This window comes from Macaca mulatta, chromosome 9, assembly GCF_049350105.2.
Source record: "Macaca mulatta isolate MMU2019108-1 chromosome 9, T2T-MMU8v2.0, whole genome shotgun sequence".
NCBI lineage: Eukaryota > Metazoa > Chordata > Mammalia > Primates > Cercopithecidae > Macaca > Macaca mulatta.
The window spans coordinates 99,785,663-99,802,798 of record NC_133414.1 but is presented as its reverse complement, the minus strand read 5'-3'; the positions used below and the strand labels follow the sequence as shown (position 1 = coordinate 99,802,798).

The window sequence follows — 17,136 nt, the reverse complement described above, 5'->3', positions numbered from 1 at the left end:
GGCATAAAATCACCTTTTTTTCCCCCTCCTGTTCCCTCTTTCCTAAATATTTTTGAAGAGACTGGTAATCTCACTTATCTGGGAATCACAGGTCTTGCTAGCGCAACCACAGTTGAGAATCATCTGTCCAGAAACACAGAGGAGTGAAAAATGACATCAAGTCATTAACGCACATGCGCTTTCTCTGGCGTTTAAGCCCCTCTCACCATTATGCTGAGTCTCTTGCTTTAAGAGGAATTTAAATAAACAGGGTGTTCTGATTTCTCAGTATACAGCACAGCAAATTAGAAGGCATCGAATGTGGTATTCAGAGAAGCTACATCTTCAGCAGCAAGAAATGTCAAATGACAGCTGGACCGCAAAGGAAGAGAAAGGAAAACTACTGAAAAAATACACACAGAAACTGTGATGGTTGATGTTATATATCAATTTAGCTAGGACACAGTACTCAGATATTTAGTCAAACATTATTCTAGATGTTTCAGTGGAGGTACTTTTTAGATGGGATTAACATTTAAATCAGTAGACTTTGAGTAGAGAGAGTACCCTCCAGAATGTGAGTGGGCCTCATCCAATCAGTCAAAGGCCTAATTAAAAAAAGACTTGGCCGGGCGCCATGGCTCACGCCTGTAATCCCAGTACTTTGGGAGGCTGAGGCGGGCGGATCACAAGGTCAGGAGATTGAGACCACGGTGAATCCCCGTCTCTACTAAAAAAAATACAAAAAATTAGCCGGGCGTGGTGGCGGGCGCCTGTGGTCCCAGCTACTCAGGAGGCTGAGGCAGGAGAAAGGCGTGAACGCGGGAGGCGGAGCTTGCAGTGAGCCAAGATCGCCCCACTGCCCTCCAGCCTGGAGGACAGAGATTCCGTCTCCAAAAAAAAAAGACTCGTCTCCCCAGAAGAGGAGAGAATTACGCCAGCAGACAGCCTGTGGACTTGAACCGCAGGTCTTCTCAGGGTCTCCAGCCTCCCAGTTTTCGGACTTGCCAGATTCCACAATCACATGAACCAATTCCTTAAAATAAATCTCTTTCTGTGTGTGTGTGTGTGTGTGTGTGTGTGTGTGTGTGTGTGTGTGTATAGAGAGAGAGAGAGAAAAAAAGAGATTTATTATATACCTATATAATATGTAGATATCTATATATAACATATAGATATATTGTTATCTATTCAGATATATATCAGAAATATATAATTCAGATATAATATCTATGTTATATATAGAGATGTATATGTAGAGAGAAAAGATTCTATAATAATTTATTAAAATAATGTATATATGTATAAATTAATATATGTACATGCATATATAAATTTATTTAAATATATTAAATATATTTTTATATCTATGTCTATATAGAGAGATGCATATCTATCTATAGATGGATAGACAGATACACATCCTGTTGGTTCTGTTTCTCTGGAGAACCCTGACCATACAAGGTTCTAACACAGAAACTAAAATACAGAGTTATGGGAGTTCTTTAGCGTGCGAGCCAACAATCCCACAGGTCTCCCCATCTTCAGGACACCATTACATTAGTGCCCAGTTTAATAACTGGTAAAACTAATAATGACAGAGTCATTTTTAAAAGTTATTTTATATTGAACATATTCTCTTTTTTTGAGTGAATAATTTTTTTTTTTTTTTTTTTTTTTAGTAAGACTATTTTGAAATGTTTCTAAATAAGATAGTTAATGTGTAGTTGGTTTTCAGTCTGTGGCTTAAAGGGATAAAATTCGGCTTTCTAAAAACATCTCATTTCTCAATGATTCTAGATAATGTAAAAAAATGTAGAAAACTGTTCCTCCTACAATGATGCCCTCACAAATATGCTAGTCTCTCAATTATACTCACAGGTAAGAAAATGAGGGCCCATGGTTAAGCGTATAACACAAAATAAAATTAGGGACAATTTTGTGAGAGTTCTCAAGTTCAAGATTCAGAAGAGAATGAAAGGAAGGTGAATAAAGAAAACTTTTTAACTCTGGAGAAAACAAATGCAGTTATTTATGGACTTGAGGGAATGTGCCCTAGATTAATGAAGCCATTTAAACCTAACTTTTCAATGCAACATTTAGAAGGCCTCTGACAGAGTTAAAGATTAGAGTTCTATTCCTTTGGGGCATAAGACTCCCCCTAGTAGCTATGAAACTAAACTTTCCAGGCATATCACTTTGCACCTTTTAAACACTTTCCAAAGGTTACTAGAACCTAAAGAATGTCACCGGAAATAGACAGCAACTGCTGGCAATAAAAAAATCCGGTCTATCATAAAATCCTGCAATATACTTTCAGACCTTTCATAAACCACAAATTAGATACCATGTGCAGCAAGTAATGGTTTGTCATTCAAATAACTCTTTGTTTCAATGTTCTTGGGCATTTACAGCAGCTAAGTCCTTTGCAGAAAACACTAAATTCAAAGTCAGCAGTTCTCCCTTTTACTATGTGTGTCTTTCAACTTTTCTAAACTCAGTTTCCTCACTGGAAAAATGGGCTAATAAATGACATCTATCTCCGTGGGTTGCTGCAGGGGGCAAACTATAAAGCACTATGTTAATGGAGGTTGCTGATGGAAGATAATGAAATCCACCGCATAGACTAGTTGAGGAAAAGGAAGAGAGGCTAACAAAGAATAACGCCTTCAGAAATGCTGTTGTTCTCACCAGAAATCATGCTTTCTGTGGATTGCTTACTGACGACATTGCTGAAAGAAAGACCATGACATTTGCCTCTGCTGATAATGACTTGGCTGCCGGGCGCGGTGGCTCAAGCCTGTAATCCCAGCACTTTGGGAGGCCAAGACGGGCGAATCACGAGGTCAGGAGATCGAGACCATCCTGGCTAACACGGTGAAACCCCGTCTGTACCAAAAAAATACAAAAAACTAGGCGGGAGCCTGTAGTCCCAGCTACTCCGGAGGCTGAGGCAGCGTAAACCCGGGAGGCGGAGCTTGCAGTGAGCTGAGATCCGGCCACTGCACTGCACTCCAACCCCGGGCGACAGAGCGAGACTCCGTCTCAAAAAAAAAAAAAAAAAAAAAAAAAAGAATGACTTGGCCAAAATAAAGCAAAATGCAAAGCAAGGCATGGAGCAGGTTGCTGAAAGAACCTAGCGCTGCCTGCAACACGTCTGTAACGTTGCCTTTTCCATCAAGTATTCTGCCTTGAAATCCAAGGGATGTTTCACTGTTGCAGCCACCTCCTCTTGTCCACTAGATTCCTGACCAATGTAGCCTCTAATCTACCTTCATCTAAAATGACTAAATAACACTCCTTGGCGGGTTGTCTCAATAAGGAAGCGAATCTGTGGGATGTTTATAGAAAGGAGTTCTGCCAAGTGATAATGCCAACTGGTCTTACAAGCCTGTAGCTACAACACTACAGGTGTATACACAGATTTACTGTAGTTTCCCTATCATCTTTATCAACCTTTCTAATACATAAACATATCCAACTGTTTCTAAGACGTAATACCTGAACTGTGCTGAAACATCACCCATGGCTTTCAACCTTGACTTGAGCTTTCAGCCTTTTCCTTCATGTGCTTCATTTGGCTCTGGTGGGAACTGCCTTGATTATTTTATTGTGGTATATCTTATTTTGAAAAAGAATATTGTGGTTCTCTAGCCACAGTAAGTTCAAGAGATAGCTTATTGTTCAATGGAATGATTTTTCTGTTTTTTTTTTTTTTTTTTGAGACAGAGTCTTGCTCTGTCGCCCAGGCTGGGGTGCAGTGGCCGGATCTCAGCTCACTGCAAGCTCCGCCTCCCGGGTTTAGACCATTCTCCTGCCTCAGCCTCCCGAGTAGCTGGGACTACAGGCGCCCGCCACCTCGCCCGGCTAGTTTTTTTTTTGTATATTTTAGTAGAGACGGGGTTTCACCGTGTTAGCCAGGATGGTCTCGATCTCCTGACCTCGTGATCCGCCCGTCTCGGCCTCCCAAAGTGCTGGGATTACAGGCTTGAGCCACCGCGCCCGGCCAGGAATGATTTTTCTTTTGCTTTCAATAATTTTCCAGCCTTCTGTGTTAGCCTTATAGATCTGCTTCATGGTTGTTTGGGACTGTTTCTATGCAAAACCTAAATTACTCCTTATTGCTTGACCGGGCTTTTTAAAGGAAAAACAACAATGATGAAAGCAATATCAAAGACAGATGACATAGTCAGAATTTTACCTTTTCATTTTTGTACAATGCAGAAGTTTACAGTCACAGCAAATGTATATTTACTCCCACTTCCATAACAAGCAATCATAATGGCTTGAAATTAAGTACATGCATAATCGTACATTGCAAACAAATGAAGTACAATCATACACAATCCAACCAGGTACATTCAGTTTACAATGATTTATTCTTCATCAACTTAAAATCTTTTATAAACACCGTAGAAAAAAAATTTCCAGATTTTTGAAACTAAATGAGGACCAATTGGTCCTCATTTGGTCATTGGAAGAGGATCATAAATGTAAAAGACTCAGGAACAAAATGTGCAATGATAATTTAGAAACAAGTTTACTTTTGTCAGCCAAATGCTACATTATATACGATAGCTACATCTGGTCAAGAAATTTCCTGTTGTTTGGACTCCAATCAAAAGAAAAATACAGTGTTATTCCACTATAACTGGTTGGATCATGAACTAATAGTGATTCCAACTAGTTAATGTAGATTTTCTTTTAGTTATGTTCTTAACCATTTCCAGTTAATGTAACATATCTAATTATAATAATTTAGCTACTTGGAAAAGTTAAAGTACATACCAGGAAGGGCCATGCCTAGGGAAATATAAACACAGTTAAGAAACATTTTCAGCTGTCCACCAAAAGAATCTTACAGCAACAATGTCAAAGAGCAAATTCCTGTTATGACACTTCACATATACAACATATAAATATACTAGCTTCGTCATGCTATTTTTAAAAATAGAGAGTATATAACAAGAAAAAGCTGGTGAAATCAGAACTTGTATGGAATGTCCAATACAATCCAAAAGCATTGCTCAGATGTTTATCTGGTTTTCTAATTTTTTATTTATTTATTTTTCCTTCCACTGGGAAGAGATATCTGCTTTAAAATAATTATAATCTATGTTAATATCCCCTCCAGCTTCACCAAGAAGTTTTCTCTTGCAAACATGTGATCTTATAACTACTGTTGAATAGTTTCCAAACTACGCTTCGGGAGCAAGTATAGAAGCAAACTGCCCTAGAACATCCTAGAATCTCACATGGTTAGAGGACATGAAAATATGCCCAGTATAACAAGCACCAATGTTAGATCCAGGACAACCTGGATTTAAGTCTAGGCTTCAAATAAGTTATTTAACCTTTCTAATACATATTTTCTCAAGTGGACAAAATATCTTCACAGTGGTATTATCCTGATTAAATGTAATAATCTATGTCAAACTCCAGTGTCAGAACACAATTGGTGCTCAATAAGTGCTGGTGATATATGCAGAGTGCTCTCACACCATGCCTTGGAAAGTCAGAGCTGCGGAAGAATAGCCATTAAATGATGGAGTCTCACAAGGCCCCTGTCTTAATCCTACTTGGATGCCATCAGTCAACGCAAGCTTGAGGTTCCATTTTTAAATTTAGATGTGACATTTATGACCAAAGGGACTGTGACAACCCTGAAACTATACTTCCAGTGAGAAATAAAGTGATATGATACACTGATATAAACGTAGATTCTTGAGTAATATATGGAGTGACTCATACTATACAATTATCATAAACTCTAACAAGTGATTTGGTTTTTGTTTTGGGTTTTTTTTTTTTGGCTTTTGGACTGAGTAGACAGAACTATTTTATTTTTAAATTTATTTTTAATTTTAGGTTTATATTTCTCAAAAATATAGACCTTTGAGAAAATTAAAACCAACAAAATATTTTTAGGAGACATGGTCAGAATAAAAACACTGTTGCTTACAGATTGTAGGGCAATCAAGAAATTTGCAATTGTTGAAGGAAGACAAAAGTGGGCACATGTCTGTGGCTATAGAGATCATTTCAAATTTTCAATGGCAGTGACTCAAACCTTCATGAATTGTTTACAATGAAATGATATCTATATGAATGATATCTTGCCCAACATTCTGACATATAAATAAATCACTTTTTAGTATTTAACTGTCTGCTCAGTCCAAACGCCATGAGGCGAGGCACTGTCAGGAGCCTCTGTTGCTGCGTTTTAACCGGCTTCCTCCTGATACCCTCCAGGTTGCTCTCCAGGTGAGAGGGAGCCCAAGCCCCTACTCCCTTCTACTGGGGCAGTGGGGTAGTTCCTTTTTGTTGTATATATTGCCTCTGATTTTTGAAATGAAATAAATAATTCTCTGGTTTAAAAAAGAACGTTTTGGCCACGCGCAGTGGCTCATGGTTCTAATCCTAGCACTTTAGGAGGCTGAGGTGGGTGGATCACTTGAGGTCAGGAGTTCAAGACCAGCCTGGCCAATATGGTGAAACCCCATCTCTACTAAAAATACAATAATTACCTGGGCTTGGTGGTGAGTGCCTGTAATCCCAGCTACTTGGTAGGCTGAGGCAGAAGAATTGCTTGAACCCAGGAGGCGGACGTTGCAGTAAGCAGAGATCGTACCACTGCACTCCAGCCTGGGCAACAGAGCGAGACTCTGTCTCAAAAAATAAAATAAAATAAGAAAAATAAAATAAAAAAGAAAGTTTCACAACCACTGATGGGGGGCGGGAAGGACCTACTGGACTAGGTCTCAGAAAATGACTTTACTGTGTTTCTCAGAAAGCTCACCTGCCTTCATTACCATTCTATCTCCAGCCACTGGACAAAGCCTGGCACATGGGAGCACTCAGTGAATATCTGTTGGCTAGCTGATGAACATCGTTATCTGTGCTACTTCCACACTGATGTGACTAGGGATAAAGTCACTTAGTCTCTTCAAGACTCCAAGTGCTTTTATTTATGAATTTATTTTTAGAGACAAAGTTTCCCTATGTTGTCCAGGTGGGACTCTAGCTCCTGAGCTCAAGTGATCCTCCTGCCTTAGGCTCTGAGCAGCTGGGACTACAGTCATGAACCACCATGCCTGACAAATTCTTTTAACTGTATGCAGAGTGGTTTGTTCATAATAGCTAACATGTTTGGAATACTGACTATTGAATCAGGGATTCTTTTAAACTTTCAACATCCAATGAGGTAGGTACAGTTATTAACATCCCCATTATACAGATGAAGGAACAAAGCCCAGAGAGTTTAAGTAATTTGGCCCAGGTTCATAGCTAAACACTGTGATACAAACCTAGACAGTTTGACTTCACAGCTCACACTCTCATCCACTGTGATATTCTGCCTCTACTTAGGCCCAAACTAAGTTAACATACAGCAAATGGTAGGGGTGGGCAGCACATCATATCCGTGATTATCTATTTTTATTAATCAATTTACACAGGCATTTAGGATGCTTCCGTGGGCTGTGCAGAGCTCTGAATCCTGATCATAACTGGGGTTGCATAAGTATGTCCAGTGGACTCTGTTTGCAGAGGTAGATGGTAGAACCAGCAGATAATTCCCACAGGGAAAAGAAGAGTCTTACAGAAAGTTTCAGAAACAGGCCCTGCAGGTTGGAAGGGGAAAGGGTATGGAAATAGCACCACATCTGGTCTTGAACCCTCCTGACAGAGCCACACTGGAGCTACATGAGGATAAAGGGATCCATACGGCTTACAAGAGTTGCCCCACTCAATTCTCTAATACTGTGGAACTAAAGCAACCTCCTAGACAGTCTTCAATTGAGGTTAATACAGAGGAAGGAAACATTTTTCCCACTTGAAGAACAGTCCATAAACTGCGACAGCCCTACTGGTACCAAAACTTTGGTGGCTGGACTGACCCAGCAGGATCTGCACTTCTGGGTACAGACAGACCCACAGACCCACACAGCAAGTGGCACATGGCTGGGGCCCTGACTCAGGAACACAGGAAACACACTCCTTGGGGACTTCCAAAAACACATGGGTAAGCTTTGGAAAGAACTGGGTTTTCTGCATGAGCAGATAGGGGCTTGGAACCAGTAGGCTTCAAGTATTAATGGGAAGGTAACCTCATTCATATCCCCTGGCTGGTAGGTTTGTGGGGACAGACATCTGGATTACATGGAGAGTGGGAGCAATAATAAGTGCTTCATCCACTTCATGGTAGTGAGCATCAAATAAGAAATAGAAAATCAATGGGTTGGCAGGGTATGGCGGCTCACACCTATAATCTCAGCACTTTGGGAGGCTGAGGCGGGCAGATCATCTGAGGTCAAGGAGTTCAAGACCAGCCTGGCCAACATGGTGAAACCCTGTCTCTACCAAAAATACAAAAATTAGCCATGCATGGTGGCATGCACCTGTAGTCCCAGCTACTCAGGAGAATGGCTTGAACCCAGGAGGCAGAAGTTGCAGTGAGCCGAGATCATGCCACTGCACTCAGGCCTGGGTGACAGAGCAAGACTCTGTCTCAAAAAAAAAAAAAAAAAAAAGAAAGAAAGAAAGAAAAGAAAAAAGAAAATCAATGGGTTTTGCAAGTTGAAGAACCCCCATAAAATGAAATTGAGACAGTGTAAAAGGAAGGCTAGAGATTTTGCCTAAATAATCTAGATGGATTATCTGCATTAGCTGTTCTTCATCTTTTTGGATTACAGACTCTTTTAAGAATTTGTTGTCTATAGTAGCACTTTGCAAGGCCAAGGCAGGCGGATTACTTGAGGAAAGGAATTCAAGATCAACCTGGGCAACATTGTGTTACCTTATCCCTGGGCAACATAGACCTTATCTCTACAAAACAAATTTAGAAATATGCCAGGCATGGTGGTGCATGCCTGTAATACCAGCTACCTAGGAAGCAGAGGTGGGAGGATTGCTTGAGTTCAGGAGTTCAAGGATTCAGTAAGCTATGATCATGCCACTGCACTCCAGCCTGGGTGATGGAGCAAGACCCTGTCTCTAAGAAATAAAAACATTAAAGGAAAAAACAGAATCTATCAAAAGCCATAAATCCTCAACCCAGGAAAATGTTCCTTCCTTCCCTTATCAAAACACAAACATTTTTGACTCTAGGATTTTTTGGTAGCCCACCCTGAAGTCCTAGATCCTAGGCTAAGGACCCCTGATATCCATTAACACTGACCTCTACAACTACTTCCACCACCCTGGTATTTTTCTTTATGAAAGGAATGCTTGTCCAAGGTCAACAGCACCTTGTTGTCTGTAATGAGGCCCGCTCTTTCAATGTAGTTCACTTGTCTTGTCTTTTGGCCACAGCTCTGTTCACATGCTCAAAATCAACCTCTTGCTCATGGCTAGCTGCTAAGTTCAATGACCTTTACTTCAGGCAGCCAGTGTTCACCATGTGTCAAAATCAAGACATCAAGATAAAAGTCAGCCTTCCTTGTAGACCATCAGGCCTTATAGATTCTATTGGAAAGGACATCAGGAGAGCAGCCTGGTATGTAAGGAGCACTGGGCCAGGAGTCCTAAGATTCTGGACTCTGGTCTTGGGCCTTCACTTATGAATGTTATGAACTTGAGCAAATCACTGAATCTGAGGCCAGTTTCCTCATCTGTAAAATGGGATAATAATTGCTAACTATTTTCTAGGGTTTTTGTGAGGATCAAATGAAATAATGCCCGAGAAAATGCTTTGAAAACAGAGACGTGGTATAGAGATATGGATTATTATTGTTGTTGTTAAAGCAAGCTAGAAGTAAACTAAGTGTCTTTGGGGAATATTATTTAATCTGAGAAGTGAGGGATTCAGGTTTTGGAGTGTTATCTGTCACAGCAAAAGAATAAGGCAAGAGGGTCCATGCTGATCAGTCTTTGAGTTCTGATTCTGAGTTCATGCCCCATTCCCCAGGCAAAGGCACAAACACAGGACATGAATATCTTTTCCAAAAACAAACGTCTTATTTGATTTTTCTTCCTAAAAGGCTTGGAACCTGGCTCAGCATTACAAATTCAGTGTGACTCTACCCCTACTCCTTCCCCACTTAGCAGCCATTCCCCAAAGGTCTTGAAATAGATGAGTTTATTTGATGAGCTCAGGCAGTTCTAGGAAGGAAATGATCATAGAAGGGTCCGGAAGTCTTCTCAATAACACATGCTTTTGAGCTTGACCAAATCGCTTTTCTAAAAGCCATTCAGCTTGTGGCCAGAAAGCTGCCTTAATGCTCTTTTGTTAGGGTGTAGTGGATGAAACCATGTTAATATATTTCATGTGTGGGCATGAGCATTGATACTTCAGCATGCACCAAAGAAAGCAGTTGTTGCAATAATGCTTGACACGAGCAACCTGGAGGGTGGCGGGTGCCATGGAGGTCAGGAACATGTGCTGACCTCATCTTGGCTGCCCCAGGAATGTCCCTAGCAGGTGGCAATGGTACTTCTGAGTGCTACCTTCTGAATATCAGCACCAACAAAGAGCAAGTAGAGGTGAAACAGACTTGTGTTTTTCTTGGCTTAAGAACCATTTTTCAGTTCCTTAGTTCTAAAGGAACAATCTTTGAGAACAACCAAAAAAAAATCCTAAAAATGGAAGCTTAAACATAATAGAATGGAGCACACTGTAAATGATCCAAATAGTTTTGCAATAACATTTGCAAACCAAAGACTAACTTCCTGTTCCTGCAAAACTTCTGGGAAAGATTCTTTTTCTCCTTTAACAACAAAGATTAAGAAACAACAACAAAAACATACCATCTAGCAGGGTGTCAAAGTGCATAACTTGTAAGTACTCCTTCTCCCTCATGAAACCTTTGAGGGGAGTGGCCCAGCCTTCGCTCAAAACCTGGACCCACTGGAGATCCAGCTGCAAAACACAAAAAGCAGTTGAACATTTTCATAAGTTCTGTTTTCCAGGCATCTGGCCCCAAGAAAGTCCTTTCTTATTCAGTTAACAAGAGGATAAGGGCAGAATCTTCTATGTTTTAAGTGTTCCCAACTGTTATGCTAACTCATGATCTAAGGGCCAGAAAGATTTAAGTTCAGAAATTTACTTATGAAATAGTGGTGAAAAGATTTCATATTGAGATATTGAGATGACTTATTTGAACATTTTTAGGCTGTATCTATTCCCAAAATATGCAACTGAGTTGAAAATTCATCGTTTATTCTTTCTTTCTTTTATCCACAAAAATCCTGGTTTGGCTATATTTTTCTACTAGATGTACTTACTGGTACAATGACAGCTATGTAAAATTGTCCAATGCAAATACAGAAGTTACTTTCCCAGTCACCTCCATACATGGCATTGATCATGTGGCAATTCTTGGTGAAAGATTTCTTTGGAGAAGAAGTTAAAAACACTTGGCAAAAAAGGAGTGTTTTATTTGTGGACGTTAAGTGCACCTTATTTATATCTTTTTTATTGTTAAGAGTAATTATAAATAAATTATAATGACTGATATTAAGCCTAATTCTTTGACCAGTCTGCACCCACTTACCTTAGTAATTGATAATGAAGGGAGAGTTTCAGCCTCAGCTCGGACGTGGTCAAGTTTGTTTTCCGGCACGAAGAGTTCGTGGATATCTTTGATTATAGTATGGGGTACGATGTTCTGAAATGAAACAGAATTGGTAAAAACTTGAAATGAAAACTATAGAAAGAATGCTTCAGTAAGGAGGCATAGATTGTCTTTCATGATTTTATTAAACATATAAAGAAAAGACAACTGGTTCACCTACCTGCTCTTGCAGAAGTTCCACTACCTGCTGGACACAGTCACTCACTGTGGACAAATTGGTTTTAAGCACACGCTCAGGAGTTTCAGGTTTCTCATAATCAGAATCGATACCTGTAAATCCTGCAAGGCATATGGGTGACAATCATCACATCTGTATTGACAGAATAACCTTTTTAATCAATAAGGCAAAACACATGTTGGAATAATGTATTAAACTGAAAATTCACATTTTAACAGAAAAGGCCAATCAGCCATCCTTGACTTCTAGCCATAAGTAAGAAAATAAATAGCTGTATTTTCAACATGGACAGCCCCAAATTGTCAACAAAATCTGGCTGGGTAAGTTGAAGCCCTCTATAGATGATCAAAATCAAAAAGGAAGACAAGAATAAGGAAGAACTCTGAAACACTCCTCTACACACACACTCACATATAAATATCCATTCTAGTTCTCTGAACTTCATTGCATATGGCTGAGATGACAATTCTTAAAAATAAAACCCTACATTTTAATAAGCCTCTGGGCATATTGAATATATCATGATGCGATAAAAAGTTGTGCATGTTATATGCAATTTTGGAAAAGAGAGTTTGAAACTCAAGGCAGATTTCTGAGGACAAAATAAGGACCGACAGCCTAAGTAACTGGTAAAGATGCTGCTAGCCGATTCTCTTACCTTTAATCTCCCCAGCTCTCGCCCTTTTGTAGAGGCCTTTTACGTCTCTGCTTTCACAAATACTTAGAGGTGCGTCTACAAATATTTCAAAGAATGGCAGCCCTGCTGATTCATGTATTTTGCGGGCATTCTCACGATCCTGAAAAGCAATATGTTTAAGAATGTAAAAAGAGGTTTCATAGTGAAATTCTAAATCACAAAACACTGTGTACTTTGGTTTTCAATAGCCTTGAGATAACACTGGGGTTTGTGCTTTGCAGAGTGCTTGAGAGAAAGTCCAGAAATTTCACTCTGGTAAACACAGCTCTCTCAAGGACTTTCACAGAAAATGATGGAAAATAGGCCCTCCTAGCAGGAAAGCACTGGCCATATGGGAGCATTGCATTCAAAGGATGTGTTCTAAGCTACATCTGATGTTTGGCTCCCAGAAATTTCCTGACTTAAAAGAAGAGCGACACTCCACCTCAGTGATGTCAGCATTAAACACGTAGAACCCGAAGCTTTGGCTGTGAACTGCTCTTTTCTTTAGCTAGATCCTTTTCCTGACAACTAAAATTACAGAGCTTTAGAGTTTCTCTTGTTTAACTTTCTCTTCCCTTCGACTCTGACCAAATGTTCCTTATAATTGTGAACATGGAAGGATTTATGTCCACTGGTGCCCTGGCATCTGGAAAGGAAGGAACTCTCTTTACGTAACCAATATTAAATAGAGGAAATGAGAGAGCCTGTGATGGGGGGAAGAAATAGTCGGGAAATTGAAAGGAGACATTCTTAGGCCCACCCTACCTGATTCCTTCCCCTAGCAGTTGGAGAGCACTAGCACTGTGTGTGGGAATAGTGTGCAGTGCCTTTTTTTTTTTTTTTTTTTTTTACCTTTGCGAATGGAGAAATAAAGCTGGTAATGCAGACCAGGCCAGCATCAGCAAACAGCTTAGCCACTTCAGCAATCCGGCGGATATTTTCCTCTCTGTCCCCAGGAGAGAATCCGAGATTTTTGTTAAGGCCATGACGGACGTTGTCCCCATCCAGGGAGTAACAAGGGATGGCATGGGAGACAAGGTACTCCTCCAGGGCAAAACTTATTGTTGTTTTTCCAGCGCCAGAGAGACCTGTTCAGAACAGATAAAGCAGACTGACATCAGCCTGGATAGTTTAAGATGACAAATTGTGAACTAATCTAGCAATTTTAAATATAACTAAATGGAAAGAAAGAAAGAAAGAAAGAAAGAAAGAAAGAAAGAAAGAAAGAAAGAAAGAAAGAAAGAAAGAAAGAAAGAAAGAAAGAAAAGAAAGAGAGAGAGAAAGAAAGAAAGAAAGAAAGAAAGAAAAGAAAGAGAGAGAGAAAGAAAGAAAGAAAGAAAGAAAGAAAAGAAAGAGAGAGAGAAAGAAAAGACAGACAGACAGAAAGAAAGAAAGAAAGAAAGAAAGAAAGAAAGAAAGAAAGAAAAAGAAAGAAAGAAAGAAAGAAAGAAAGAAAGGAAAGAAATCAGTGTAGTTGACTACAAGGCAAATACTTACATTTCTGTCAAATTTTGAAATAACTATTTGTCCTGTGTTAGGATTATAGCTTTTCAAAGCAAGCAAGCTTCATAAATAGGGAGATTTGGGGGCTACATGTGGTCCTCGATGTGTTCTGTTAGGGCTGCAGAGTGTTTTAAAGATTAGAAAGTTGTCATACAGGCTGGGCATGGGCTCATGCCTGTAATCCCAGCATTTTGGGAGGCCAAGGTGGGAGGATCACTTGAGCCCAGGAGTTCAAAACTAGCCTGGGGAACATAGTGAGACCCTGCATCCTCAAAAAACAAAACAAAAAAATAGCCGGATGTGGTGGTACACACCTGTGGTCCCAGCTACTCAGGAGGCTGAGGTGGGAAGACCCCTTGAGCCTGGGAAGTCAAGGCTGCAGTGAGCCGTGATGGCACCACTACACTCCAACCTGTGTAACAGAGCGAGGCCTTGTCTCCAAAGCACAAAGGAAGTTGTATATGCAAATCCAGATACCGTATTCTCTTGAAAAAATCAAAAGATGTGGTGACAGTGGTCTCATATCCCCTTCAAAGTCAGCAATCAGCCGGAATGCAGGGGAACAGCCAGCCCCTGGAGAATGGTAAGTCCCCCTCCCTTGTGGATGCCACTGAACAACCGTCTCACAGAGCCCGCATGCTGTCCTTTGGCTTCGAGATGTTTCCAAAACGACTCTCAAAACATAAAGACAGAAAGCCGGCCTGAGCTAGGGAGCAGATGTATTCAGAGCTGCCATATGTCACACTCTTAGGTGTAAAGATTCTCTAGAGTCTTTATATGAGAAAAGAGTTACCATGTGGCTTTCACCACGGTTTCAAAGCACAAGGATCGGGAACACACTGTAATTTCCATATGAGGAGGAACATAAGAAGAAAGGGACAGAAACACAACCCGCCCAAATTATTTAACAGTTTAAATCTGAACTCCCCTAAAGGCTAGCACTCTAAAACAAAATGAGTCCTTTAGGATTTTAGGATCTTTGTCCTAAAGATCTCTGAACCTAAGAATATTTCATGGTGCCAAGCTTCCGTCCGACAGCAGCTGGGCATGACAGAGGAAAAAAGCCAAGACGTTCATACAGAGAAGACTACAGCAGAAAAGAGGAAAAAGGTGGAAAAAGCAGGAATGAAGGACACAGAAGAAGGAAGATTTGGGGGTGAAAGGTGATCTGCAAAAGGTAAATAAATAGTCTCCATACTTTTAGTTATAGTTTAAAGCCATGCCCTTGGCTTTGACAGAGGACCATCAGAAGAAACGGCTATATGAAGAACGTGTCAACACTAACGTCACTAGATCATTTTTTAAGGTAATTGTCTGTAATTCTGTTATTCCTTTTCATTTGAATAAAGACGTAGGTGATAAATTCTTCTTAGTATTTATGTCAGGTTATAGGGTAGGGGAAATGGCACTCCTGAATCTCTGGTGTGTTCTCTCATGTCAGAAAATGAGAGAAATAACAGAAATGTCCTTCCATTTTGCTTCAGTTCTCAGGAAACTAAGAGTTAAACTACAGTAAGTATATGTAACCAGATTGTTGGCATGCATACTTTCATACATTAAGGTAACACTAATTACAGTTACTGATAACTTAACTGTGTGCCAAGCACTGTGCAAAGTGCATTTGTCTTTTATTGATTTAGTTCTATCAACCCCTCTGTAAGTCAGGTACTGTCTTTATTCTCATTGTACAAATAAGAAAACTGAGGCTTAGAGAGCCTAACTGGCTTGTCCAAAGTCACATAGCTCATGGAGGTGCAGTTGGGGCTAAAATCTGAGTCTATGGATTTAAAATATTTTGTTTCTTCTGGTCTGCCTGGTCAACAGCCTACCTTTTAACATAAGAATAAAAAATAAATTAGAAAAATGTTTTTTAAATTTAATTTAACTTTCTATTTTTATTTTTTGAGATGGAGTGTCATTCTGTCACCCAGGCTGGAGTGCAGTGGCAGATCTCGGCTCCCTGCAACCTCCGCCTCCTGTGTTCAAGTGATTCTCCTGCCTCAGCTTCCCGAGCAGCTGGGATTACAGGCGTGCACCACCATGCCCGGCTAATTTTTGTATTTTTAGTAGAGAGACAGGGTTTTGCTATGTTGGCCAGGCTGGTCTTGAACTCCTGACATCAGGTGATCCACCCGAATTGGCCTCCCAAAGTGCTGGGATTACAGGCATGGGCTACCAAGCCCGGCCTTGATTTTTAAAATTTGCCATCTATTCTTTTCTTCCTCTAATGAAAAGATAATTCATTTTAAGAGTACAGAAGGAGAAAGACATGTTTCTCTTCTACCAGTTCTCTTTTTCTTTTCAAGGGGTATCACATTAGAGAAAATGGACTTTGTGTGTATAGCCCAACACGAAAGTTGTTTTCACCAGTGATCTTTGCATGAAGGGCAACATACAATAGGAGGGGGTCTTCCAGAATACAGCTGTACCTACTGCTGCAATTACGTCTCTTGGGGGGAGTTGAGGGAAACATTTCAGGAGTAATGACAGACGGATGGTGCATATTTGAGCACAGCAGGTTCCGTGCTCACTGTCTGTCCTTGCACTGGAGGCTGCAGAAAGTTGCTTTGATGCACAGTCCAGGCATGAATGAAACCAGGAAACCAAAGGCACAAGGAAAAAACTTGAAGAGGACAAGAATGAGGCTGGTTGGCACAGAAAAGGGCAAAGACCTAGGATAGCAAGAAAAGATGCAAGGCAGGTCCCTAGCTGCCAGATTGTTTAGAATGAGCTTCAGGTTAGAAAACATTTTATAACCTGAATAAATGTAGTTTTGCAGGTGGGCTCATTCCATTTGAAAACTGTTATCTATGAAATGAAATTGGATTTTCCTTTTGAGTCCAGACATAATTTTGTCTACCTTGGACTCAGAGTACAAGGTAATAGCCTGGGGCCAGCTACTGGGAATCAGGTTTTAATTCCAGTTCTGTCACTAATTCTTAGCTTTGACATTCTGTGGCTATAAAAACACAAGAAAAGGGAGAGTCATTCAGTCACTTCAGCAACAGCAAGTTATTTCTATAAACAAGGGCAATCCTCAGCCAAATGGAAATTACTAGTTTTCCTTCTTGTGCAGATTCTTAAGTTTGTTTGTTAGTTTATATAGTAAGTAAAATAGTCTCCTAGAATGTCAAAACATTAGGCAACAATAACAAATATCTCTAAACATCCAACACCTTATGGACAGCCAAATGCTTGATGTCAAATTAGGAAAGCCTCATTCA

At 40.2% G+C, this 17,136-nt stretch overlaps 1 protein-coding gene across 3 annotated transcripts in view; it reads right to left on the bottom strand.

The window, feature by feature from the left end:
- PAPSS2 (3'-phosphoadenosine 5'-phosphosulfate synthase 2) overlaps positions 1-17,136 on the bottom strand; it is a 91,035-nt gene that overhangs the window by 22,243 nt on the left and 51,656 nt on the right. The window contains exons 3-8 of one of the 3 annotated variants that reach the window (XM_077945177.1): positions 13,262-13,497; positions 12,389-12,527; positions 11,713-11,831; positions 11,472-11,585; positions 10,726-10,837; positions 4,768-4,836 (exon numbers count right to left, since the gene is read on the bottom strand). In XM_077945177.1, coding sequence (XP_077801303.1) covers positions 4,768-4,836; positions 10,726-10,837; positions 11,472-11,585; positions 11,713-11,831; positions 12,389-12,527; positions 13,262-13,497 — 789 coding nt within the window. 3 annotated transcript variants of the gene reach the window in all.